The sequence below is a fragment of the Carassius auratus genome, chromosome 3 (genome assembly GCF_003368295.1).
Source record: "Carassius auratus strain Wakin chromosome 3, ASM336829v1, whole genome shotgun sequence".
NCBI classification, from domain to species: Eukaryota; Metazoa; Chordata; class Actinopteri; order Cypriniformes; family Cyprinidae; genus Carassius; species Carassius auratus.
In genome coordinates, this window is record NC_039245.1 from 23,678,559 (window position 1) to 23,705,863 (window position 27,305).

Consider the following 27,305-nt stretch of genomic DNA (forward strand, 5'->3'; position numbering starts at 1 on the left):
ATCACAGTTAATGAATTTATGGACAGTTGTCAATTAAAGTATATTTAAAGATAAAAATGTTCTAATTATCAGCAGAAACGTCTACCAAGCTACATTTTTCAATAAAAGGTCATTGTAGTCCTAGGCTGCTTTCATACTGCCTTTTATAAAGTGGGAAGGTCGCTATTAGACTTTATTTAAATAACCTATAAAATTAGAATACTGTAAATTTTTAATTTGTTTAAACAATCAGTAACAACATTCTTCACCGATTTATAATATAACGGCCAGCCTCAATATGTTTCACAAAACGTGTTTTCACACACATCTCTCCTCATTTACATAAATTTAATCAGAAGAATAGGTAAGTTACCACTAGGGTTGGGAACCGAGAACCATGAGCAATTTCGAAGTGTTGGTTCCGAAAACGGTTCTGGTGTAACACGTGACCAAGTGCTGTGAACAGCCTGCCTCTTTAATTACTGAGCACATTGATTCCAATAACTATAGAGCAACTCGTTTCCCACCACGACTGTACTCTCACTTGTGCCTTTGATAACCGTGCACGTTGTTTTGTCTGACTGTGCATGTATCGCACAGCACCTGCCGCCATTAAAATACATTATATTTGCCACATATTGTCACAGACTTTAACTTGGACCATTAAATAAATAGATTGCTATTGTTATGCAAGCATGAGGGGTAGATTATTTAATGTTCAGGTCATTTCAAGAGTGCTAAACAAAGTGATAGAAAATATTTATTTTCATGAATTTTAAATGTTAAAAAAAATTGGAAACCACTCATTGCTTCACACCAGCTCCTAACGGCATTATTATTATTTGTAAAATATGTTCTTTTTGGAGTGTGTGTATACAAGGTTACTTTAAGTATATAACAGTTTATATTTATTAATTTAAGAAAATGAACAAGTGTCTAATGTCTTATTCCTGCTTGAAAAGCTAAATGTTATTGATAGTGTAAATAATATCAACTTTAAAACACATGCTGATTGATGGACTAGCATTACTCAACATTACTTACTAGCCTACCTTCCAGCAACACTACAATTCAATGAAAAGTAAAATAGTAAAAAAAAAAAAAAAAAAAAAAAGATAATTTAAATGGAATCAGAACTGGAAAGTTTATAACATTACCCAACCCTACTTATGAAGATACATATACTAAAATATATGTTGAATTTAAATTTTAAGTTGACAGTGAGTAGCTAATAAACAGTATTGAGCATTGAGTATTGTGCATTTTTCCTTAACACTTTTATAATAGTTGTTTAATTATTTTAATGGAATCGGAACCATTAGGCAGAACAGGAACCAGAAAATTTCTACCAATTCCCAACTCTAGTTACCACCAGTCCAAAAACACCCAAATCATTCTAAACAGAGGTGAGATGTTTTGTTTCTGTTTTCTCATATTTTCTTCATTCAGGAGCGTCTGATTGCACACAGCTTGTGTGGAGACGGATTCAACGTTATTCCGACTACTCCTTTGAGATCCAGCTCATCTCCAGACACTCCAGGTGCAGTTGTGAAGCGGTAGCTCTGAAGCAGGGAAGTGAAGAACAGGAAGAGCTCCATCCTGGCCAAACTCTCTCCAAGACACATCCTGCGGCCTGAGAAAGAGAGAGAGAGGCTTTTGAATTGTCGGTTTAAAATTTTGTCTAGAAAAAGGCAGCACAATAGGTTTCAAAAACTATTGGCAGGTCAGGTCAGACTCAGCTCATCAATCAGTGTGTTCGACTTCATGCAGCTTTGTGCAGACTAATCAGTGATTGACCTGAAGCAGTGCATGATGGTTAGAGATTTTGTCTGAATTGAGACAGCGTCAATTCTATGTCACTGTGACGTATGCATCAAAGTCTGCTGCTTTTCTGTTGCTTCATGAAAATATTACTTGCAAGAATTAAAAAAAAAGAATAACTTTATAATAAATTTCAGTTATTTTACTTTTAATGAGAAGCACCATGGGATTTTTAATGACAAAAGAGAGTCAGGACCTCGGTTTAATGTCTCATCTAAAAGATGGTGCTTTTTGACAGTATAGTGTTCCCATCACTATACCGGGGGCGTTAGGACCCATACAGACCACAGGGTGAGCACCCCCTGCTGGCCTCACTAACACTTCTTCCAACAGCTACCTAGTTTTTCCAGGAGTTCTCCCATCCAGGTATTGACCAGCCTCGACCCTGCTTAGCTTCAGTGGGAAATCAGTCTTGGACTGCAGGGTGATAAGGCTGTGGCGTAATGTGTGGATTCGGCCTTGAGCTAAAGTTTCACTGTACCTGCAGAAAAGGGCATGAAAGCATCTCTCTTCACAAACTGGCCCTTCTCATCAAGGAAGTGTTCTGGGTAAAAGCTGTTTGGTTTTTCCCATTCGCTTGGATCCTTCAAAACAGACGTCAGCAGAGGAATTACAGTGGTGCCCTACAAAATTGAGAGAAAAGACCAAAATTTTGATGTCTTAAACATGCCGCACATGTTAACTTCTCTTGGCTTTATACATATTAATTCTTCTAACTGACCTTCTTGATGAAGTATCCATTGAAGGTAACATCACAGCTGGTCATATGAGGGAGATTCAAGGGTACTATGTTTGCCAGTCTCTGGGTTTCATGAATCACAGCATCTGTATATGGCAATTTCTTTCTGTCTTCCACCACTGGCTGACGTCCACCGATCACTCTGTCAATCTCCTCCTGAACTCGATCTGCAAACAAATACAACACATATTTGTTCTTTTGGACACCATTGCATTCAGCACTGAGGAAATACTCTTCATATTTTGTGTTTTTACCCTGTATATGAGGGTATTTGGCCATAAACATTAAACCCCAGCGCAGAGTCATTCCTGTGGTGTCAGTACCAGCGACAAACAGATCTGTCACAGACATCATAAGATTGTCCTTGTGAAAGTATGAATCCTTCTTGCCTGATTGCTGTCAAATGCAATTCAGAAAATGCATATTTATTTACCAACTATATTTCTATTATTGCAGTATAGGGAATCATAAAAAATGTTACATAAAAAAAAAAAAAAAAAAACATACCTCGTCACTCTGTTTGCGAGAGAGAAAGGATTCAACAAATCCTCTGCGGTCATGTGGATTCAGAGTCTCCAGAAGTCCATTGAACAACTTAGTCATATGTTTTCTACTTTGCACAATATTGTTTTCAATAATCCTTTTATTTTTTAGGATAGGACCCAACCATGGAAATATATTATAAATCTATAAATGCAATTCAGAGACAAGACAAATTGGATGAAACATGCTCTCTAGAATGCACTTTTTTATGCATAATCATACTTTACATGTTGTACTTTTTTTTTAATCACACTACATTTCATAAAAACATATTGTTCTTTGTTATTTAAAACTGGAGAAATCAAGACCCGCTCTGAGAAGTGAGGTCTCCATGAACAAGCTTATTCTTTTTGAAGAACCGGTTGAGTCTCCTCGCTGTTTCCAGTTCATTCACTAATCAAACTGATCTACTTGCAGCTGTTCTCTAGTCAATCACCTTTTGATTCAGTGAACCATTCAAAGTGATCCAATAAGTATTTCACTGGATTGTTCATGTATGAAATTTAGTGGAGAATGAGAATATTTAAATATCCAAGAATATACACTATTCTGTGTCAGCTGCGACACAAGGACACGTGTTTTTATGCTTTGATGAAAAAAATAAAATAAATAATAATAATAATAATAATATCATATATATATACATATAAAATAAAAATTTAATTTCACACATCCATGCAGCGCAGCTGACGCTGCTTACGTTCAGCAGATATTCTCCAAAATGGCGAAGTGATGCGGAGGGGCAGGAGACAAATTGTTGAATAAAAAATAACAAATTGTTGTTATTTTGGTTTTCTTTCCGTACAAAAAGTAGTCTCGTCACTTCATAATGTTACGGTTGAATAGCTGATGGCAGAGGGACTATTCTGACGATGCCTTTCATTCTTTTCTGGACCTTGAGTGTCTAATTTACTTGGTAGTCAATGGGACATTCACAAGCCTCCCAGTTTTCATCCAAATTATTTTACATTGTGTTCCGAAGACGAACAAAGCCTTTATTGGTTTGGAACGACATGGGGTTAGTGATTAGTGACAAAATTTTAATTTTGGGGTGGAATAACTTTTTAAGCCCATTATATGGTATCTGTGTGTCATTGAGTGTTTGGTCCCATTCAGTTGGATACTCTCGAAGTCACATCGGTAAATGACGAATTGGGATATTGCATCATAACAAATCTACTTTGAGTGTAACTAATGAGCAAATGCACATTGTAATGCAATAATTGCATCCAGCTGCCGCTGATCAAAGCATAAAAAAGAAGCTGGTGCAATCCATACCAGCTTTTCACTTCGGCACCGATCGACAACAATGTTCTGCTCCATTCAAGTCTCTTTAATGGCTGAGTTCAATGTGCTCTTGGAAGCTTTTTGTGCTGGTGGATGGCACTTCAGCGGGGGTCATTCCTGTGTCAAGTAGTGTGCGCACTTCAGGCTGCACTACCACGTTATTCTCAAAGCAGCCATCTTCCCTATGTGCCTCAGCACATAAAAGAGCATTTCCCTGAAAGAGCAATTTCTCTAAAAGAGCTTACACGGGTGCGCCTTTGTAAAGATGACAGATCGTCTTTTTAAAGATGCCGTTTCACCAATTCGTTTCTGGATGCTGTCGTTACCTAGTGCCGGTTAATGGTCACGATCGCTGCCTTACATGTCTGGGCATTAAACGCACTTAGGTGGTGTACGTGGATATTCCCATTGCAGGGAGATGATCATCTCAGAGCTGCAGACCAAGCTTTATTATCTCCAGGGGGGCAGAGTTCCATTGCCCCTGCCCCGATTTAGTACTCGTCCTGGCGCATTGGTTTCACTTCTCATGGAACCAACCCTTGGGGCCCATCACTCCTTTAGCACCTCCAAACCAGTTGAGCAGCCAGTGAAATGCGCTGGGCCCTCTTCAAAGAGCGTAGCAGTAGTATCCTCCTCTCGACGACTAGATGTCGATCACTGCATCGGATGGAGAGCTCTCTGAGGAATATTTAGCTGTGCTGCTGCCCTCTGGAATGGTGATGCCTGAATCGGATCTGGAGATGACAGCTATGCTTTCCCGGGCTTCCAAGAAGGTAGGGCACGAGTGGAAACAAGGTTGGATGATTAGTTTCCTTGGGGTGCTTCGTGCTGGATCTCAATGCCCCCCCCCCCACCCCCGGTGCCTTTCTTCCTGGAGGTGCATGAGGAGCTCACCAGATGATGGACGGCAACTTTTACTGCCGGATACTCCCCTGGCTTTCTACTTCATTGTACTCAAGAAAGGCGGTGGGTTATGACCAATCTTGGACCTGCGTGTCTTGAACCGGGCCCATCACCGGTTACCATTCAAGATGTTGATGCAGAAATGCATTTTCAAGTGCGTCCGTCCTTGAAATTGGATTGCAGCGATCGACCAGTAGGACGCATACTTTCATGTGCCAATCCTTCCGCACCACAAACCAATTCTGCGGTTTGCATTTGAAGGACAGGCATACTAGTGCACGACACTGCCCTTCGGGTCAAACAAAAGTCACACAGGGTGCACCTGTTCCTTTCAGTGCTAGAGCTAGAGCTTCGCTCCCAGGAGTGGCGACTCCATCCCTAGACAGTCCAGTTGATTTAGAGACGTTTTGGAGCAGCTCAGGTAGACCAGTTAACTTCTAGAGAAACCTCTCACTGCCAGTTGTTCAGACGCACTAGCACACAGCTGACCGCGGGGCCTGCACAATTATCCGTTTCTACCAGTGAGCCTTCTCGCACATACGCTGTGCAAGGTCAGCAAGGACAAAGAGCAGATCCTGCCACTGGTGTCATATTGCTCCACTTGGACCCACTCAGAGATGGGGCACCCTGTGGCACCCACGTCCAGACCTCTGGAAACTTCATGTCTGATCCCTGGTTTGGATGCATAGGTTCTTGGTGACCTACCCCAAGAGGTAGTTGACATCACTTCGGTGAGAGCACCAACTACAACACACACTTACGCCTTTAAGTGGAACCTTTTGGTTGAGTGGTTTTCTTCTCATCGAGAAGACCCCCAGAGTTGCAGGGTCATGCATTTTCACAGCAAGGGTTGGAGCGAAGGCTGTTTCCCTCCACCCTTAAACTCTATGTCACTGCGATTGCTGGTAACCATGACCCCGTGAAAGGGAAGTCTGTAGGTAAGCATGACCTAGACCCAGCCCAAGCTTTGCTCTGTCCCATCCGATCTTTGAGATGCTACGTATACTGGACACGTTACGGAGGGTGGCCCACTGGATTGTGGATCCCATCGCCCTGGCTTATCATGCACATGGTGTGCCCTTCCCACTCAGGTTTCGAGCTCACGCTAGCAAGTCCCCAACATGTTCACAAGATTCTATAGCCTTCGTGTGGAGCCAGTATCCTCCTGTGTTCTTACCTCCAACGAGTTGTGGCACTGATAGGCCCTGGTTAGTGTCAGCTTGACAATCCAAAACCGCTCTAGAGTGTCTGTACTGTAGACCCTGTCGAGCTCCTCCAGATGCATCAGAACGGAGAGCCAGGCCTTCACTTGATGAATCCCCAAGCCAGTAGAAGGCTGGGTTCCATATGTGAGACCTGAGTGGATCCCATATGTGTAAAGTCCACGTTATAGCCATTAGAGCCTGTGTTTCCCCAGCAGACTTCTGCCATTTCCAAGAGGATTACAATCAACTCCAATTTTCCCTATGCACCTAAATGGAGGTTCATATGTGTATTTGCTGCCAAAACCTCCTTCGGGAAGGATGGTGCTTCCGCAGCGTCCTTGTTCCAAATGGAACAGGTAAGTTTTCCCAGTGTTATCCATACTCACTGAGTGGGTAGTGCTGCAACAACAGTGAATGTTGCTCTTGTTGCGAGCCCCGACCTTCACCAAAAAAGGATGCAGGTGGCTCGCACAGGACACTGGAAGGAGCAGCATCCATGGTGCTTTGGTAGGGAATCCCAATTCATCGATCACCAATGTGACGCTGAGAGTGACCGACTGAAAGGGAAAATCTTGGTTACGTATGTGACCCTTGTTCCATGAGGGAAGTAACACAGACGTCACATCCCATCGCCATGGCTGCTGTACCACCGCTGAGCACCCAGGTCACTGGCTCGGTTCCACAGCGAAAACCTGGTATGCATTGCACCGGCTGCATTTTTATGCTCACACTGTGATCAGCAGCAGCTGGATGCAATAATTGCATGCCAATGTGCATTGACTCGTTTAGTTACACTCAAAGTGGACTGGCCTCTCGAAGCAAGGTCCCAATTCATCGGTCACCAAAGTGACATCTCCATTTCCTCCCTCAGGGAAAGGGGTTTACATACATAACCAATACGTTATGGACTAAAAACTTTAATCACAAATTAATGCATGTCTCTTCCCAGCTGCTGTTGTTTCAAATTCTATAAAACTAGTATGTTTGCATAGTGTTCATCTTCCATAGTTTTATGTTAATTTTATATTATTTATCACCACATATTTACACCCATATAGTTTTTCCAAAAGTAACTTTAAATTGATATTGTAGTTTCAAGAGTTGTATGGTGTAATGACATCTTTTGGTAATTAAATAATATGTTGCTTACTTGTACATCAATACATAAAAATGTGCACTGATATTATTGACTTATTTTGGAGAGTTATATTTTTAAAGGGTAATTATTTTGTATTTTTACTCAAGCACAGTACTTAATTTGGGTAATTCGTCTGCCTATTAGCAGATGACAAACTATAGACCAATGTCAGCATTTAAGTCATACATACCATCATAGAAGTTGATCCAGCAAAGTGAACATTCTCATTTGCTCTGTTGACCATTTCAGTGAATCGAGGGTCTGTATATTCAAATCTGCTGCCGTACACGATAGATGAGATGATGTTTGACACAGCATAGTTCACAGGCCGTGTCGTGTCAAAGGGTTTCTCTGTGAAGAGGAAATAAACAATATCTCAATGGATTTTATAAACCAAGAGCATGATTGCATGTGTGTACTGCACATTTCTCAGCTTGTACCTTCAAACTTATCTAACTCTCCTTTCAGGTACTGAATTTCCTCTATGATTTTCTCTTCACTTCCTCTCTTGCCCATCCCAAGGTCGCGAAGGTTGCTGAGAGCGAAGCGTCGCATTTCTTTCCAGTTCTCTCCATTGGAAAAGATGATCCCTGATCAACACAAAACCATCTTAGAGTCCCAGCAACACTTGTAGAGATTGATTATGCAGTGATTTAGACATATTGGCAAACAAAAGTAAAAGAACAAAAATGTTCTACCTACATATACTCATTGAAGACATGCAGAATTTCAAGCAAACAGTCCTATAGTTAAATGCATTTTTGTTTTTTCATTATTAAATTGGCTTTTTTTTTTCAGGTTAGTTTGTGCCAATGCTGGGGTTTAGGTACCACATAAGTGGCTTGGATAGTAATTTACACTCAATGCCTAACCTGCTCCGTGGCAGGTAATGTTCTGGGTTAGAGATCACTGCTGATCACAGTGTGAGCATAAAAGGGCAGCCGGTGCAATGCATACCAGGTTTTCGCTGTGGAACCGAGCCGGTGACCTGGTTTAAGTTTCAGGTTAGTTTCCTTCCCAATTTTGTATGAATCCTCATAGTGACCATGTGCCAATTTTTCTTCACGTAGTTAAACCCATTTGAGTAAATTTGGACTCAGAGAGGCCATTAAGGCTTAAAAGCTTGTGCAAAATCTTTGTTTTATGAAATATCCAGCAGTTTGTTATGCTGGGACACAGATAAGGTGAGGCGGATCCAAATGGAAGTAGTTTTTTGACAAAACAAGAAAATAAGCCAGTGGCCCGGTCTTTGTACCTTGCTAACTCAGTTAGATGGATTAGATTGTTAACGATTTGGCCTGATCTTGGATTGGTTGGTTCTTCAAAGCTCATCCTGGAGTTGCTGTCATACCAACAGGTCCATAAACTTAAACCAGCTTGGGAGCAGGCTTATTTAATGTAAACAGGATTAGATCACATCTTTTTAAGCAAAATTGATACTTAAAATCTGTCCACTACCACAGCTACTTTATTACTAGAGTGTCCTAGTGATCCAGGGACAATAATATAAAATATTAATAATTAAAAAAATTATTTAAAGATAGTATAATAATGTTGTGTAGTCTTTAATAATATAGACACAGCCAGTTTTACTCACTGAAAGATTTATTCATTGTAAAATGATTACTCCGTAATTGTGTTAGAGTCTTACACACAGATAATGCAGATTCATGCATTCATTTTAGTGGTGACAGCTATTCAGCTAAACTAACTAAAAACTAAAATTGCTTCTGTGTAAAATATAAATAAATAAAATGAATCACAATTATATAAAACATAAAAGGACTCCGTAATTATCATTAAAGCCAGACTTTTTTTTTCTTCTTCTTCATTAGTGACCTTTAATTTGGAGCAAGATAAACTGGAGTGACTGTGTCAGACATGTGTCACTTCTCTCACATCTGATTGGTCCAAATTCAGTTTGAGATCTCTAACCCAGAACATTACCTGCCACGGAGCAGGTTAGGCATTGAGTGTAAATTACTATCCAAGCCACTTATGTGGTAACTTAACCCCAGCATTGGCGCAAACTAACCTGAAACTTACCTGGCTAGCCAGCTAATCTAGCTTCATGGTACAGGCTCCAGAAATCCAAAACAGGAGCATCAACAGGGAAACAACAAACAAGCACTGAAACACAGTATATTTATATATACTGAGCTGAACTAATGGATAACTATGGAAACTAACAAGCAGATGAGTGTGGTCCAATGAGTGTCCATGGCAAAAAAACAAGGGAATAAATTAGCAGGGAAACATGAGGGGAACAAGGCAATAATGAAGACACAAGAAACAGGGATTGTGACAGATTTACAGTTTGCACATTCATTTGGAGCAGAAAAAAGAAACATCCTACCATGTTTGTCATTCATTATACGGAAACTAGGTGCAATATCTCTGTCGCCAAACTCTTCTGCATGATTCACTAGAGCTTCTTTGATGGTTTTGTATCCAACTAAGACCACAGTTTTTTGGGGACCCAAAAAGACTTGGAATATGTTTCCGTAGGTTTTGGAGAGCTGGGGGATGCAGAGGAAGACATTTACAAACAAATCTCAAAAGGTTAGGCTGCTATTACTTTTTGAATGTGTTTATGTCAAGTTCTCACCTCACAAAAGCTGTCAAAAGGTCTCGTGAGGTCAAGGGTCAGCAGGTTCCCCAACAGCGGCAGTGGTTTGGGTCCTGGTGGCTCTTTCCCTTCTTTCTGAGATTTGGATCCAGAGGAAAGCAAATACAAACCAAGAAGCAACAGTAGAGCTCCCAGGAATGTACCTGTGCTGGAAAACTGCAGCAGTGACTCGACAACAGACATTTTCTCTATGAAGCACTCTCCTCAACTGATGCACTCGCACATTTATAGCAGCTGTGTATGGGAGGCTTTTTTTTTTTTCTAAATTCATGAGAAGAAAGAATTGGTGTGATTAGCAGGTATGTGTCATGCTGTGATGAATCGGCAGTTTTCTTTAGCATGTTAAAACAGGCCAGAAATGTATAATATACAATATAATATAACAGGCCAAATAATATATAACTTTTGCCACAAAGTTTAGGTTCAACAAAATCTTTGCACCAATATTTGCTATATTATGCTTTTTGGATTATATGCACTGAATATTGTGAAATTGTCTATACTTGACAATAATCAGCATGCCTGAACTATAACACAGAGATCTGTGACCTTTATTACACTTAAATCCTGCCTAACCTCTCACCTATAATGTTACCTTATGATGTGTTCAGATGAATAAGACCGATCTTTAATCAAAAATGTGCAAAGTGTTATGAGCTCTATAATTCATTTTGTGAGCATTATAAACTTTATAAGAATTCAATCAGACACACACACAAATCATCAGTGTTTTTGGATGAGTATTAAAATCAAATGTTAGGATGGATTTGACCAAACTGAATTCAAGACTCCTATTCTGTAATAAAACAACACAATTCACTAATCTGAGGAGCGGATCTACAGCTGGCTCAAGTTCCGAGTTCCTGACTCCTCACACCCTCAACTTTCCCACCCCTCCGGTCTCAGGCTACGTCCACACGAAGCCAGAGCTTACCCCAAAACGATCTTTTTTTTCCCCCTCGTTCAAAAAAAATAATAACAAATTCCGTACACAAGAAACATCTGCGTCCACAAAAAACCAGTGAAACCGACTGAAAACGATGTAGTATACATGCCAGATCAGTGTGTTGCGCTGTAATTTTGCCACAGAGATACTCTAAAAATGAAGAAGAAGACTTTGAGCATGCGCATAAACCTTGCGCGCTGTATTATTTATTTATGTTTTTAGATCGCAGAAGTCTTTTTATTATTATAATGACATTTGAAACACAGAATGACATCAACATATTACATGCCAGGCAGGGAGTAAGAAAATATACCTTTTAAAAAGATTCAGTTTTTACAGCTTTCTTACTGGAAGAGTCAGAAATCAAATACACATAACGTTACAGTTTTAAATCTTCCGCTTGCGCACTGTATACAAACCATTGTTGTTGTTGCTCTTACGTGGCCACATTAAGCAATAATGTGCTTCATATTCAAATCAGTCCAAAAACGTACACAACTTTTAAAAAATAAATTAAAAAAGACCCATCTCTTTAACCTGGTTTACACACAACACACTAACACATTTTTAATATTCAAATCTGTTTAAAGACATTAATTAGGACAACTGGAACTGGGAACACTCCCAAGAACACACAGTACTTGTTACATATAGAATGGCATCTATGCTTTCATTAGTCAGTTTCTCTCTTATTCTGAGGACACCGTAGCCACCAGATCCAGTAAGTATCCAGCCCAGATGGTGGATCAGCACCTAGAGGTGACCTCGAAAGCCCTGAGTCTCAGCGGAGGCCAGGACGATCAGATGAGCCGCAGAGACCGATGAAGTGAAGACCTTACCGGGACAAGACCACAGGAACCAGATGAGTCCTCCGCACAATGTGACTTTACTGCAACCTGTAACTGAACTGCTGGTTTCTTCTGGCAATAGGATAACTTTTATGACGTTTACTATTGTCATTATGCATTATTGACAAGTTTTTCCTATTTAATACTGTAAAGTGCTTTGACACAATCTGCGTAAATTTATAAAAGCACTATAAATAAAGGTGATTTGACTTGATTACATGCCAATAAATGCTACTGTAAAGCTTTCATTTTCACCAGGCTAAGGGGAAGTTACCTTTGTTCAGTTTGACTCTTTATTTGGCCTGATATATTGACAGCCAAACGTGTGACGAATCATCATTACAACAGTTGAGATCAGACTGAAAGCAATTAAATGTTGTACAACATGTTTATACCTGTAATTCAATAAATGAAAACATTAGTGCATTAAGATGATAGTTAATGTGATGAACTCCACCTGTGGCTCATCTACCAAAAAATTTAATATATAAACCGATGAAAAGTTAACATAGAGAAAAGATTGTGTGGCATTTGGGACACACAGACATGTGATCCCATGCAGTGAGGTTCACACATTTATAAGTGACTTAAATACCTTTGTGTTGCTGCAATACTGAAAGAAGTGTTGACATTCAACCTCCTTTCCCATGGCTGAACCTTCACCTGTCTGAGGATGATTTGCTTTAATTACTAACTGTGTCAAGGGTTGACAGGAACATGGAGGGCGTAAACATTGTGTTGTGATTCTTACGTACAAGTGCTGACAGGTTTAAGAGCACAAAAGCTCAAGATGAATAATGGCATTAAATAGTGGGATATTACATGTGTTTTTTAAAGCATACGCTCTCAGAAAATTAATCAGGGAACTGAAGATAATCAATCAATTAACAAAACAACAGGAAAGACCAAATAAGGAAACAAAGTCCATGAACGTAACATATACACACATACATATATATACATATAAATAATAGTATATATAAAAAAGTCAATTATTAAAAACACTGGTGTTATTATATTCTGTAAAAGTCATTCAGTATTTATACATTTGTAATAACAATAATAGTAAAAATATAATCATTCAAGAACTTTATTACACTCCTAGTGTAACTTAAGTTAATTATTACCTGACAACACCTGGTTTGTCTTTATTACATACTGGACTCACATTTCTGGATTTGGAGCTGGAAAGTGAAGTCGATTAATATTACTAGATTTAGTTGTTATTTATTGCAGAAATTAGTGTGTGAACAGGATCATATGAAAATAAATGAAGAACTGCAGAGGACAATTCCTTTGAATAAGGCAGATTTAATATAAAAGGAAATGACAAATACTTACATTTCTCACAATTTAGTGATACAGTACACAAGATTGCAATGTAAATTCCCTTTTTGCATTATGACATACATTTGACCATTTTTAATAAACATTGTCATCATTAACATTCCCAAGTTTGCCTTGTCGATTCCCAAAATGCAATATTTTCAGTTTCAAACAAGCAGTTCAGACACGACAGCCAGAGCACTGTGCAAAACAGACAGATCAACGACAGATCAAAAACGTAGAAAAGAAACAATTTGTAGTCAGTCACCATCAAGCCCTATCTTATCTACAGTACGTCAGTGTGTTCGAATGAGCCTGGGTTTGCTTCCTTCGCTGTGAAACTACATTCAGTTCACATGAATGTGGACGGAAACGTGGACCTGGTCTGGAAGGGGCACTATAGTGATGCAGAATCATGTTGAACAAACACTCAATCTGACTGAAGAATGACTAAGAGGAAACCTAGCATTAACGATATAGAAAAGAGCAGGATGACCTGAGAGTCACTGAGCCTTGGCACCAATACAAGTTCATAAAATACATTCAATGCAAAAAAACTGAAAATAGACTGATTTTACAGACAATCAATCGGATCTTTGTGAAGATGCAAGGATTGGTCCACATCAGTAATGCAAGATGATGTAACAAAACAAAAGCTTGTGGTCGTTGCTCTGTGACAGAATCACACAAGCGGACATTTAGTGTTTCTAAAGAAATTCAGTTTGATGCAGATGGAAGAAAACAAAAACAAAAAAAGTGCACTGTATTTCCTCTAGTGGTCATCTGCGAAATTACACAAAGCCCATGCTGCATTTAAAAAAAAAGAAAAAAGAAAAAAGTATAAAATACATAAAAAAATTTTTTTTAAAAATCACAATCTGGAGGATTGTTTCAATCGTAAAAAAAAAAAAAAAAAAAAAAAAAAAAATCTGAAATAGAAATGTGTAGGGTAAAAGCATTAAAATATCTGTGGTCTCATTTAAAGAAAAATAAAAATATTTGAGGAATGTTTTTTTTTTTTAGCAGCGGAAAATTGTTTAAAGTGACTTATGCAAAACTGTCTATTACATGGAACTATTAGCTTTTTTTGTGGAAGATAAATTGATATCTAACAAACAGTTGAATATCAATGCCTAGATAAAGGGAATAAATCAACTGTATAAATTCTACAAATGACCTTAAGCTATTCTCTAAAATTTATATTCAGTAACGGTTCTTGTAAAATTTATATTCAGTAACATTGCGAATCCCAAGGAAGCAGCTATACCATGTTTCTAGACATTGCATTTCTGATATTTCTGGCCTTTTTGCATATTTTATCAGAAAAAGGGGTGAAACACACATACCTTAAGCATTGAGACCACAGTAAAAATACAAAATAAAAATAGATGAGCAGAACCAAACAAAAAAAGACATTTATATATAACACAGCAATCGTACACAAGTGCACACGAGACATCCTGTCTTTCGCGCTTACAGATGATGAATAAACGTCCTTTCTTTTCAGTGCGGAGTCCCACCGATTAAAATTCAATGACTGTTTCCGATAGTGTGACGAACTTCCTGTTGAAACTCGCAAATGCACACACAGACTTGAAATAAACCTACTCCTGGTGGAGATCTTGTGTTAGTGGTCCTGTCTCTGTGTTACGCATGTATGATCATGTCAGAGATGTGTGTGTGAAGAGAGACACCTGAGCAATGTCCAGTGGTCTGACGGAGAGTCAGTCTGCCCAGGATGTACCTCCCACTCCTCAGGTGAAGCTCCGCCCCTTTAGTGCTTGAGCGGGTCATTTCCTGCAGGCCTCGGCGCAGTGCTGAAACTGGGCGAAGCTGAGGAACACCTGCTCCAGAGAGATCTGGCTGACGCAGTAGTCCTCGATGCTGTACTTCTCTTTGGCTGCTTCTAAAACTCCAAACACCTGGGACAAACAGAAATAACCCTAATCAAACACCCCTGAACAAGCTGATCAAGGTCTTCAGGATCACTAGAAAGGTACAGTCAGGTCAGGATACCTGGTGGCGGTGTTTAAAATAGATTTTTAGCATAATGCTTGTTTATATATATCATTATATATAGTTATTATTATTTTTTTGCATACAAAATGTGCAACACATCAAAATAATGATTTTAATTTTGTGATAAAAAAAGACATTGACTTTTGCATGTTATTAAATAATTTTACAGATGTAATCATCACTTCTGGTTTATCTGTCACACTGGAAATGGACAACTATTATGTGCAGTATACATAGTATATCATGTCTAGCATTAGATAAAATACAGTAATGAAACAATATATATTTCAGTTGAATTTAACTGTTACTTGAATAACTTTTGGCACATTTGTTATTTAATAAAAAAACTAAAATAAAAAAAAAACTCTTACAAACCGAATTAAAAAACAATTTTCAACAATATTTTAAATGCATCTCAGATCATTTTTGGTTTATCCATCACACTGGAAAAGGACGTTCAAATCCTGTGCATTGCATTGTGGGAAAACCACTATTTGGTCAGTCTGGGTATATTGTAAAACATTTAGTGCATTTTCATACTGTTTTGCAGCATATATACTGAAGAAATAGTATTATGCAATCGGGAACAACACAATGTTTAGACTGCACGTGTTTGAGACGTACCTGTGCCCAGCTCAGAGTTTTGTCAGTCAGGTGATAGTGGACCATTCCCTGGTGTTCATCCTTCAGTAAACTTCCTGCGAGAGCCATCAGGTGAAAGTTATAGAAAGTAACGCCAAACTGTCCAGCGGAAATACAAAGCAGGTCATTTAAATACCTGGAAAGGTGCTCTCAATGAAGTCTTTGAAGAGCTGAAGGTCCATCGCCTCTATCTCCGTGCCCACGTGGACCTTGGCCAGCAGCGTGTAACCGCTCCCAAACTTGCTCTTCAGGTGCTGCGGGCTGCCCAGACATTTAAACTGACCGTTCACCATGACAGCCAGTCGAGTACACAGCGCCTCACACTCCTCCATACTGCAGAGAGAGAATGAGAAAGAGTTGTGACTGATGTTACAAGCTTCTTTTCATTCCCCATTCATATTTGCAGGATTTGTGGCTTACCTGTGTGAGGTTATGATGATGGCTTTACCCGACTCTCTGGTGCGTGTTATTGCATCCCAAAGCAGCCGTCTGGCCACAGGGTCCATGCCAGTGGACGGCTCGTCCAGGAAGATCACAGGCGGCCCACCGATCAGAGCCATGCCTGCACTCAACTTCCTCTTATTGCCGCCACTGTGTAGGATCCAACAGAAAACTTAGAATACACCGCAAACAGCATATAACAAACCAATGATTTAACTTCTGACATTCAGAGGCTTCCTGCTGCATCTGTTTCATTACACTTCAATAAACTCGTCTATCATATTCATACATAAACATCTATCCAGCACATCTTACATGCCATACATGATATTAAACCATTATCTAACCATCCATCAAATCTAAAGGCGGGCGTACACGGTGCGAATTCGGCTGGTCGGAAGATCGTATGTCCACGCACACGGCACGAGTGAGTTTATCTGAAAATCGGACGGACGAGATGATATACGACACGATTTTACAACCCAAAAATTCCAGAAGCAATCGCACAAAGTTGATAGACGCGTTCGACTTGAAGCAGCGATGCACAGAATGATCACTGTATGACATTAAAGTACCGCGAGAGCGATAAGAGAGCACAAATATCCAATGCATTCGAATCGCTCTCGTGGTACTTCGATGTCATATACAGGTGATCATTCTGTGCAGTGCTGCTTCAAGTCGAACGCGCCTAAAATAACTGCTCTCCCTCTCTCATAACTGCATATAAAATATTGATACGAGCCGTGACTGTTTCCTACACGTACAGGTTATTTTTCAGCAATAGGAAACCGGGACGTTTGGTCACCATGTGTGTGTGTGTGTGTGTGTGTGTGTTCTTGTATATGGTTTATAAATATCTGAAATAGGTATTACAATGTAAACATGGTTTGTGAGGACAATTCCTGTGCTCCCGTAAACCAAATGGCTTTAAAAAATACTATTCGGTTTGTAATAGAAATTTTAAACATGCATTTGTGTGTCTCACAGTGTGTGTGTGTGTGTTCACTGCTCTGTGTGTGTGCACTTCGGATGGGTTAAATGCAGAGCACAAATTCTGAGTATGGGTCACCATACTTGGCTGAATGTCACTTCACTTCACTTCACTTCACTTTCCGTGATGGACAGAGGTAGTGTATGGGGATATACAGTATAGAATACCGTTACGTCTATTGAGAGTCCCTGTAAACTACGTGTGTGTGTGTGTGTGTGTGTGTGAGAGAGAGAGAGAGAACTAAAAAGCATGGTACACGTTGCTAGAAACATCATACAGCGCTCGCTGTTCCTGACACACTTCAGTGAGTTTATCCTCCTGGTCAATAGTCCACATTCGCCGTGGCGCTGCCGTCTTCGTCTTTCTTCTTCAGTGGTTTTCCTAGTTCGTGATTGGTCAACTTCAGATAAATCAACAAATCGGCTCGTTCGACTCGTTCGCACCAATGTCACGAATTCAAAAAGATAGCTCAACTTTTTAGACATGTTTAAAAATGATCGGGAGGTCGGGAAGTGCTCGTAAGCCACTCTGCTCGGCTCGTAATTCATTGCAAATGATACGAGCCGCGACCATACGAGAATACGAGATTTCCACACGATTGAAAAAAAAAATAATTGCATGCGAACTCGTACAACAGCAAAAATCGCACCGTGTACGCCCGCCTTAACACAACCTTTATATCAAATCTAACAAACCATCATGTTTAGCCATGCATTCAAAATATCTAACAATTAATGTATCATATCTAGATATCCATTCTTTGGATTTAACCATACATCATATTTAACCATCTATCTATAACATCTAACCACCCGCAAAAATATCAAACCGTCCATTAATCATATCTATCCAACCATTAATCATATCTAACCACCCACAAACAATATCTAGCATCCATTAATCATATATAACATCCATTAATCATATCTAACCAACCATTAATCATATCTAACTGTCCACAAATCTTATCTAACCACCCACAAATAATATCTAGCATCCATTAATCATATCTAATCAACCATTAAAAATATCCAACCACCCATTAATCACATCTAAACACCACATATCATATCTAACTATCCACAAATCATATCTAACCACCCACAAATAATATCAAAACAACAATTAATAATATATAACCACCCATTAATCATATCTAACCACAGATTAATCATAATCTAACTATCCACAAATCATATCTTACCACCCATGAATCATATCTAACCGCCTACGAATCACATCTAACTATCCATTGATCATACCATCCTCCTCCTCTCAGGTCATATTTGTTCATACCTGTAGCTGCGGACAAGTTTGTCAGCGTGAGGTTCGAGCAGCAGTGAACGCAGGACGTTTTCTACACAGGCTGTGACGTATTTCTCTGGGATGCCCCTCAGTCTGGCATACATGCTCAGGGTTTCCCGCCCTGTCATGTGATCTAGCACCGCGTCAAATTGGGGACAGTAGCCAATTCTCTGCTGCACCTGAAGTGAAGTCATATTTAATACAGTTCAACCGTTCACTTACACCAAAGCTAAACATCTCTCATCTCTAAATATTAATTTCCAGTGTTAGGGAACTATTTTATATTAAAATGCAATATGAGATAACAAAATGCCCAACCTTTTTCACATCTCGGAGGACGCTGTAGCCGTCAATAAAGGCGTCTCCTGAAGATATTCTTTCATCCCCCGTCAACATTTTGAACGTCGTGGTCTTCCCTGCTCCATTAAATCCCAGCAAACCAAAGCACTCGCCCTTCCCGACGGCCAAAGACAAGCGGTCCACCGCTAACAGCGACTGCCCACATGAATATACCTAGAGGAATACAACCACACATTAAAAAAGGAGTAAGGCAAAAACAAACTAAACTACACCAAACTATTTTGTCTGGTAACAAATATCTTTGGTTAAAAAAACTAAAACAAAACTTGTATAAGTAGGTTATGCTATGACCAAATTGACTTCTTATTTTCAGGGCATTGTGTCAGTGAAATGCAAAATGTGTGAGAGACTACATTGCTTCTTCTTAAGCATATTTGCCAGTAACTCTGGTATTTCTGGAGAACTTTGTTGCATACCATTAACCAATTTAGTGGATTCTGTGAGGCTTCCTTCCAAAACAATGTCAGCAAAATAGCAGGAAGCCATAGAAAGGATTAGTTATAAATGGTGCCCAACCTAAGGCCAAAGAATTCCAAAGCATTTTTGAGTTGTAACTAATTTTATGCATGTTTTTTGCACTTTGGCCAACAGATGGCAACACCCAACTGGTTTTGTGTACTCAGGGAACTGTGGAAATGATACAGTGGAACTTGCATGTCAATGCATTAAACCAATCTGAAATACTTTTTCACAACATGTACTAAAGACGATGGAATCTTGGTTAAAAAATATGGGTGGAAACTGAAACTTTGAGGTAATCACATAAACGTACTGTAGTGTGGAGCCTAATAATGCAGTGTGAACTCCATACCTTGCTGAGCTCCTGCAGGATGAGTGGGCTGCCCACCATGGAGTCAATCACTGGCTGGCACTCCAAAACTCTCTTTCTCTCCTCCGCAACATCTCTGTCCTCAGGTTGAAGAGCTTCTTCTGCCAACACCAAAATCTGACAAAAAAAGCACACGCCCACAGCTGTGATTGTTAGCATCCAAACCAATAAAACTTTTCTTTCCTCTCCCACCTTCTTGGGTCCCGAGCTAGGGTTGAATAGCACATGGATGCACCGGAGCTCGATGAAGAAAAGCAGGGCGATGAAGAAAACACCCTGCAGGGACATGGCCACCAGGAAGCGACCCACTCCAGGCTCATCCATGGAGAAGTAGTTTACTTGATACGTGATGTCTGCAGATGAACAGCAAAAATGCTAATGAGAATCACAACAAAATCCACATTAAGTGCGCCACATGATGCTAAACGCTCATGCTTGCACTGCTAGTTGCTTTTCAATGACGTCAGTCATGATAACATCAGTGGTGTTAATTTGAGATTGCATTTTTTGCAATATTCAGAAGATTTGCCAGCTAGCGGTGCTGGTCTTATAGCTCCATCAAGACAATAAACACAACAAATTATTTTATAACTAAAATATTACAGAAAAACAAATGTTCAATATCCAGGGCTTCACATATGCAGAAGTGAAGTGAAACTTCATTTGTAATTCATCAGATAATTCCACATCAAATCCACCAAGACTACACAACAGGATATTTCCGTCATTTCCATCATATCCAGCCATTAATTCATCATATCTAACATCCATATTTAATTTTTAACCATCTATTCATTATTTCTAACCATCCATCCATTCTACTGATCATCTATATAATTTCTATCCATCTATCATATCTAACAATCTATTCTTCATAGTTAACCATCATATCTACCGTATTTTCCGCACTATAAGGCGCACCTTCAATGAATGGCCTATTTTAGAACTGTTTTCATAAATAGGGCGCACCGGATTATAAGGTGCATAGAACAGAAGATACTGCAGTCAAACGTTTTACTGGGTTTGCCTTATGCATCCAGTAGATGGAGCTCTGCTAAAGGGAATGTCAACATTTTGACAAAGCGCCTTGATCCGTATATAAGGCGCACTATCGTTTTTTCAGAAAATTAAAGGCTTTTGAGTGCGCCATATAGTGCGGAAAATACGGTAACTATCCATCCATCCATTATACATTACCATCTTTCCGTAATATATAACCATCATATCCATCATTTTTCATCAAATCTAGCCATCTATCAATCCATTGCATCAAACCAATAATTATATTACAACCACCTATAATGGACGGTTTTATACATATCTAAACATATATATATACATATATATATATATATATATAAATATATATATATATATATATATATATATATATATATATATATATATATATATATATATAAAACCATCCATGCATCATAAATAACCATCTTTCCTTTATATCTAATCATCCATTCATCATATGTAAGCACTGAAAATGAAAATCCAGCAAAATCACAGCTAATCAGACATAACTAATCAGAATTGACCAAGCATGAGCTCAAGAGTTTTGGTTCAGATGATTTTTCAGGGTGATTATCAGTCACTCACTTAAGTCCTTGCAAATGAACTCGGCAAAGAAGTTGGAGGTGCAGAAAGTGAGGATCTCGTAGTTCTGATAGAACTGGCTGAAGGACATCCCCAAGCAGTAATTCGGGAAGATCAGGAAGATCTTATCCAGGAGATGAGACAGGTCTACCAGCTTGAGCTCTGAGGGACAACAACAACCACAATAACGCAAAGTGTTTGAACAGACATTCTAGCAAGAATTGAAAGGTAAGTGTGGGCGTGCTTGTCTCACCAGGTATGGTCATGATGGTGACCGCGAGGAAGGTGGCTGTGCCGCTGAGGATGTTGAAGATAGTGAGGCGCGTGTAAGCGGTGGCGGCCGAGGAGAACATGAAGCTGAGCAGGTACATGAGAGGAATCACCGCCCAGCCATACAGAAGCAGCAACAGCAGAACGTCCACCAGGTGGTTCTCAGCCACAAATGCTTTCACTGAAAACACTCGGAAGACCACCTAGAAATAACAGAAATAACAAAAAGCCAGGTGTTGAGGGAATTAATTTGAAACACCGTGCATCTTGAGATTTAGCTTATTTTAAAGCATGATCCTTTAAAGCATTTTAAGGCATTTTGCAGCTCCCTTGCCTCCAAATGAAGAACCACTTACAGAACCTAGACAGTACATTCATACTGACCAGCATGAGCAGGCAGGGCAACAGGAAGTTGATGAGATCCCACAGTAGGGCGGAGAACCAGAAGTTGGAAAGGTAGACCCCGCTGACCTGCTGCACATGTTTGGACTTGACCGACCGCTCCGAGACGAGGAGCAGGGCGAAGGTGCTGGCTAATGATGCCATGCCGTACATGAGGTTTATAGCGATGGCGAAGCCTGTCTGACTCCTGCAGAGACAAAAATGAGGATGAAAAACCATCTAAATGACTAAGTGTCCCAAGTGAACTTCACTTAATGTTCATGGTTTGTTCTGACACCTTAGGCCATGATTTTTGCGATGCCGAAACTAGCGTCTATGAATATTAAACTAGGGATGCACCGAAATTTCGGCCACCGAAAATTTTCGACCGAAAATGGCCTTTTCGGTTTTCGGCCGATAGACTTTTATCACCAAAACAACACGGCCGAAATGTTGTGATGACGCAAACAGAAACCGCGACCTGCACGTGCACCTGCATAGCGCAGACCACGAGCTCCACGCGACATTCACTTAACACCAGTGAGAACATTCTCTCTCTTCGTATTCCTTTATTCGCAGCACTAAAGCGTCTCCTAACAAAGAGATTAAGACGGACCACGAAGTAAAAACAAAGAAAAGTACAGTCTTATAGAGTCTGTTAGCACACGTCTCACTGAGATCTTGTCGGATCCTCTTCACTTCATCGCGAATGTGCTTGATCCGCGTTATAATGACCATTACTTGGATGCGGAAATAAGGCAGCGCGCACGAGAAATGATCCAGGCCGCGCTGGATGCGGAGAACCCACGTGGAGACGGAGAAGAGCCAAGCGCAGGAAACGGATCAGAGCGCAGAAAAAAAGACTGGTCTCTGCACCAGATGAGGGGCATGCACCATCGTTGTCTGATATGTTCAGTGGAATTCTGCAAGAAAGTGCCTCAAATAATAATAATAGGTTGGCTATTTTGTTCTTAGGCTACTATACACACACACACAAACATATATACATACATAATATCAGATTGTAGTCATATTTATGCTAGATTTTCTGCTAGATTTCTGCTTTAATTTGATAAAAATGTTTATTTATGCCCTGGCCCTATTTAAATACACTCTCTCAAATATTTCTTAAATGTCAGGCAGATGACAAGCTCAACTGCTCAACAGCTAGATGGTTAACTGTCTGAAGTCCCCATCCCCAGAAGTGATAACAGTCTTGCCAACTGGAGAAGTAATGCACTTTCTAGTCCTACAGAGAACAATTTCAAATGCACTTCACCTAAATGCACTTTGTTTTTATGAGAGAACAGTTCATTTTAAAACCTTTCTGCAGGCCAGTAGGCCTGTACATTATTATTAAATATACACATGAGTGGGATAAATTATTTGTTTGAATTTTATTTTATACTGTGCATTGTTGCAATGTGCTTAATAAATATTTGCATCATTTGTAATTATGTTTTTTTATGTTTTTTTTTAAATAAGTTATGTAATTGTAATTATCTTTGAAACTTTAATATTAATTTATGCAATTGCAATGTCTTAATTTTAGTAAAGTTAGTACACGGTCATAGCAATAAATGCAATGGTACTAATAATTGGCATAATTTCTTTCGGTGTTTCGGTTTCGGTTTTCGGCCTTGGTTTTCTCTTTTTCGGTTTTCGGTTTCGGCCAAGAATTTTCATTTCGGTGCATCCCTATATTAAACAGCAAAAGACTGCTATTGAAGTATGAAGTCTGTTTTAAATATGTGTAAATGAGTGGCACGGTTTCATCTACTACACGTACTAAAGCTTACGTGATTGTCAGATTGTCATTTGAGAAAACTATCATCAGACACACAAACACTCAAAGGTCTTCACTACACCTGTCAAAATTTCAGTTTAACTTAAAGAAATCATGACAGTAAAATATTTATCTTTTCAAAGAGAATGTACTTCTCAAAACAAAATATTAAAACATAATTTTTTAAGGAATATCAGAATGTTTTCATTTAATGTAGTGTGTATTTAAACTAAGTGCAAATAGCCAGCCTTGTTGGCAGAGGCTATTTAAACTAACTCCACCCACCAACATGTGATTCGGCTATTTAATATTACAAAAGACAGTCGACAGTGGGAATCGTGCGTGCGGATGGTAAAATGTGTCATACTCATATTGACATGATTGACACGGGTTCTTATCTGCCTTTTGGTGACATTTTTTCTCCCTTAAACACTTGCCCTAAAAAAACAATGTTTTTTCCTGCAGTGACTTATCTTAAAATGAAAACAATGTTATCAAATTTCATAGGCCCTGTTTGTCAAGCACCAACCAACTACTCCCAAAGAGGAAACGTACTCAGAAAGCTGGCTCTGGGCCGTCTCGGACATGTTGCGGGGCATGGGGTAATTTCCAGTCTGGATGGAGGCGTCGGGTCCGGCCAGTAGCTTGTAGAGAGCGTTGTCTACCAGCATGAGTGCTGTAGCGGGGGTGTGATAGCCCTGATTGTTGAAGTAGCCGATGACCTCAGTGTTCCTGCTGGATCGGCCCCTGAAAGTCGCCCCCACCACGCAGTGCTCATTGAAAGCTCCGCCCTCCCTCATGGCATTATATAGCACATACTTTGACAAATCTGATTGGAAAGACAACAGGTTAGGATGTTGTTGAGGCAGCTCCCATTTATTTATTTATTTGGTTATTTATTACCTGTTATATTCGTGGCAGGAATGGCATTCTGGGAAGGCAGCTGTGCAGCATAGATATCAGCCAGAGCTCTAGCCAGCGGCCCAGCACCGACGTCTACAGCCACAGGTACATGAGTAGGGCCATACTGTCTTAGTGCCAGACGGAGCTGGGGTGTGATTTGGCTTCCAGGGAGGGCCCGGGCCACAACGAGGGCCAACACAGTGAAAATGAGCGGCACCAGAAACTGAGCCACCATCACTTTCCAATTGCGCCAGCTGTAGAGCGCCCTCTTCAGGAACATAGCGTAGAACTGCTGCATATAGAGCCTGGCCTGAGGACAAACACATGCAGAAAGTGATGAACAGAGGTGTAAAGAGCACCTAAAAACCATACTTAACAGTGAAAATTACCACTTCACCACTTCCAAAATAACTTGAGTAAAAGTATCTGATTTTAACCGTACTTAAGTATTTTACTTATACTACATAGAGGCTCAAAGATACACAAGTCAAAGAGACATGCCAGTCAAAAACTGGAACGTTGTGGAGAAGCTGAGGAAACAGGCAGAGGCAAGGGTCTGTGTGCAGACATTTCATGGAAAAGCTAGAACAAACAAAAAGCCAAAAACCACAGGGAACAAAAAAAACAGAATGATGGGCAAACAGACAAACATTACATTCACCAACTCACAAAGAACTAAAGAAACACTAGGGCTGTATATACAGCATACAGAAGACCAACAAGATATGATATGATATGATACGACAAAGATTAGATACAATACAAACTGTATACAAGCACCATGCACATAAAATGCAAAAACTTAAATAGGAAAAGCTGATTTGTGAGCACAGCAATCACGCTTATTTTCTGAAACCAAAATAAAACTGAACACCTCAAAAAAAAAAAAAAAAAAAATAATAATAATAATAATAATAATAATAATAATAATAATAATAATAATATATATATATATATATATATATATATATATATATATATACAATGTACATGTACAGTTTATATATATATATATATATATATATATATATATATATATATATCTATAATATTCAGAACTTTCAATCTAAGTCAGTAGGGTTTTTCTTCAGCTGTTTTAGAAAAGTAATAGCACCTAATTTCTAAAAGCACGTTACATTTTCCATGAGAAGTCACTGACCCCAATGTTGAGTTTGATGTTGGAGCCGTCCTCTGAGATCATCGTGCCGCTGTCAGTGAAATCCGTCACGTCCGTCATTCCACTGATGCTGCTGGAGTCGTCCATGGTCCAGTCATGTGACCGCCGTTCATGCTGGTACTGCAGAGCAGGAAGCTGGATGGCCTGAATATCCAGACTGGAGTCCACGAGCTTCCCGACCCTGAGAGTTTGCGTTACATAAAAGATGACACATACATGAGGATCTGCATGAAAGAAAGTGGCAGTTTCTTTCTGAAGGGATAGCACTGTAACTGTCAATCTGCACCCCATCTTACATCTAATGGCCATTTAAAGTAGGACAGAAGGTTTCAGACTACACTTGAGCTCCCTAAAAGCATTACCAAAAATGTTCTGGAGATGAAAAAAATGAATGACACTAGAGACTGAGCACGTTTCTGCAGGGTGAGTTTTCAGAGCAGAGATCTGTCATTTAGTCCTGCAAAATCATACTTCTCAGTTCCCTGAAAGGTTGAGAAGTCATTTTTTTGAAAGAATCAGTTCTTTTGAGTCACTAAAGTGCTCCCAGAAGACCTCTTTTCTGAAAGAGCATTTCAAATCTAGTGTAATTTTAGATTGGGTACGGTCAGAGTTAAAATCTTTCTCAGGGAACATACCGTTTACTTTGCTTACTGAAATAACACTGAAAAAAAAAGATGATGAACGAGAATGAGAGATACCTTGGAAACTAACTGAAGTTTGTTGAAGTGACAAAATTTAAATGTAAATTGAAAAATAAAAATAAAATCTAATTATTATGAAATACTATTAAAGCATAGTATAACAGTATAGTAATAGTATTAATAATACAGCTCAGAAAAAATAAAAATAAGTGGAAACAGGTGGGAAAATCAGCACACAATATCATTATTTGTGGTCTTGTGGTCAAGTACCTGAGAAAAACCTCCTCCATGGTGGTGACAGACGCCCCGTAGCTGGCGATGCCCAGCTCGTCTCGATTCATCTCCAGCTCAGCAAACAGCAGCTCAAACCTGCAGAGAAACACCAGATCTGAGAGAGCAGGACAAACTCAAACCTGCTCCAACTACTGAGCATGAAAAAAAATCCTTCCATGTTTATTCTTTGTCCGTTTTACCAGAAAAAAAAGAATAAAGATTATTCTAATGTCACTTAAATATTGTATCCAGTAAATTGAAGATCAAAATTAGAGAACAATCTATTAATACTAGATTTGTGTCAGAAATCATACTATT

The 27,305-nt window shown here is 39.4% G+C and overlaps 2 protein-coding genes across 3 annotated transcripts in view; both read right to left on the bottom strand.

Annotated features, from left to right (window-relative positions):
• Positions 1–1,113: 1,113 nt before the first annotated feature.
• Positions 1,114–11,268, bottom strand: LOC113051630 (cytochrome P450 2K1-like). The gene is made up of 9 exons (XM_026215537.1): positions 10,224–11,268; positions 9,972–10,134; positions 8,056–8,205; positions 7,806–7,966; positions 3,047–3,226; positions 2,794–2,935; positions 2,522–2,706; positions 2,282–2,423; positions 1,114–1,612 (listed from the first exon to the last, which is right to left on the bottom strand). The coding sequence occupies exons 1-9, from the start codon at positions 10,425–10,427 to the stop codon at positions 1,425–1,427; spliced, it is 1,515 nt and encodes a 504-aa protein (XP_026071322.1). The 5' UTR covers positions 10,428–11,268; the 3' UTR covers positions 1,114–1,424.
• A 3,105-nt stretch (positions 11,269–14,373) lies between these two features.
• Positions 14,374–27,305, bottom strand: part of LOC113051657 (ATP-binding cassette sub-family A member 3-like) — a 38,595-nt gene continuing 25,663 nt past the window's right edge. The window contains exons 17-31 of one of the 2 annotated variants that reach the window (XM_026215588.1): positions 26,985–27,083; positions 26,056–26,254; positions 24,897–25,206; positions 24,549–24,822; positions 22,211–22,415; positions 21,810–22,029; positions 21,560–21,718; positions 20,144–20,304; positions 19,934–20,068; positions 19,081–19,275; positions 18,754–18,941; positions 16,446–16,616; positions 16,162–16,358; positions 16,008–16,081; positions 15,155–15,286 (exon numbers count right to left, since the gene is read on the bottom strand). In XM_026215588.1, the coding sequence (XP_026071373.1) occupies positions 15,155–15,286; positions 16,008–16,081; positions 16,162–16,358; positions 16,446–16,616; positions 18,754–18,941; positions 19,081–19,275; positions 19,934–20,068; positions 20,144–20,304; positions 21,560–21,718; positions 21,810–22,029; positions 22,211–22,415; positions 24,549–24,822; positions 24,897–25,206; positions 26,056–26,254; positions 26,985–27,083 (2,719 nt within the window). Of the gene's footprint in view, positions 15,287–16,007; positions 16,082–16,161; positions 16,359–16,445; positions 16,617–18,753; positions 18,942–19,080; positions 19,276–19,933; positions 20,305–21,559; positions 21,719–21,809; positions 22,030–22,210; positions 22,416–24,548; positions 24,823–24,896; positions 25,207–26,055; positions 26,255–26,984; positions 27,084–27,305 lie in introns of both variants that reach the window. The other variant, XM_026215579.1, reaches the window with a different exon arrangement.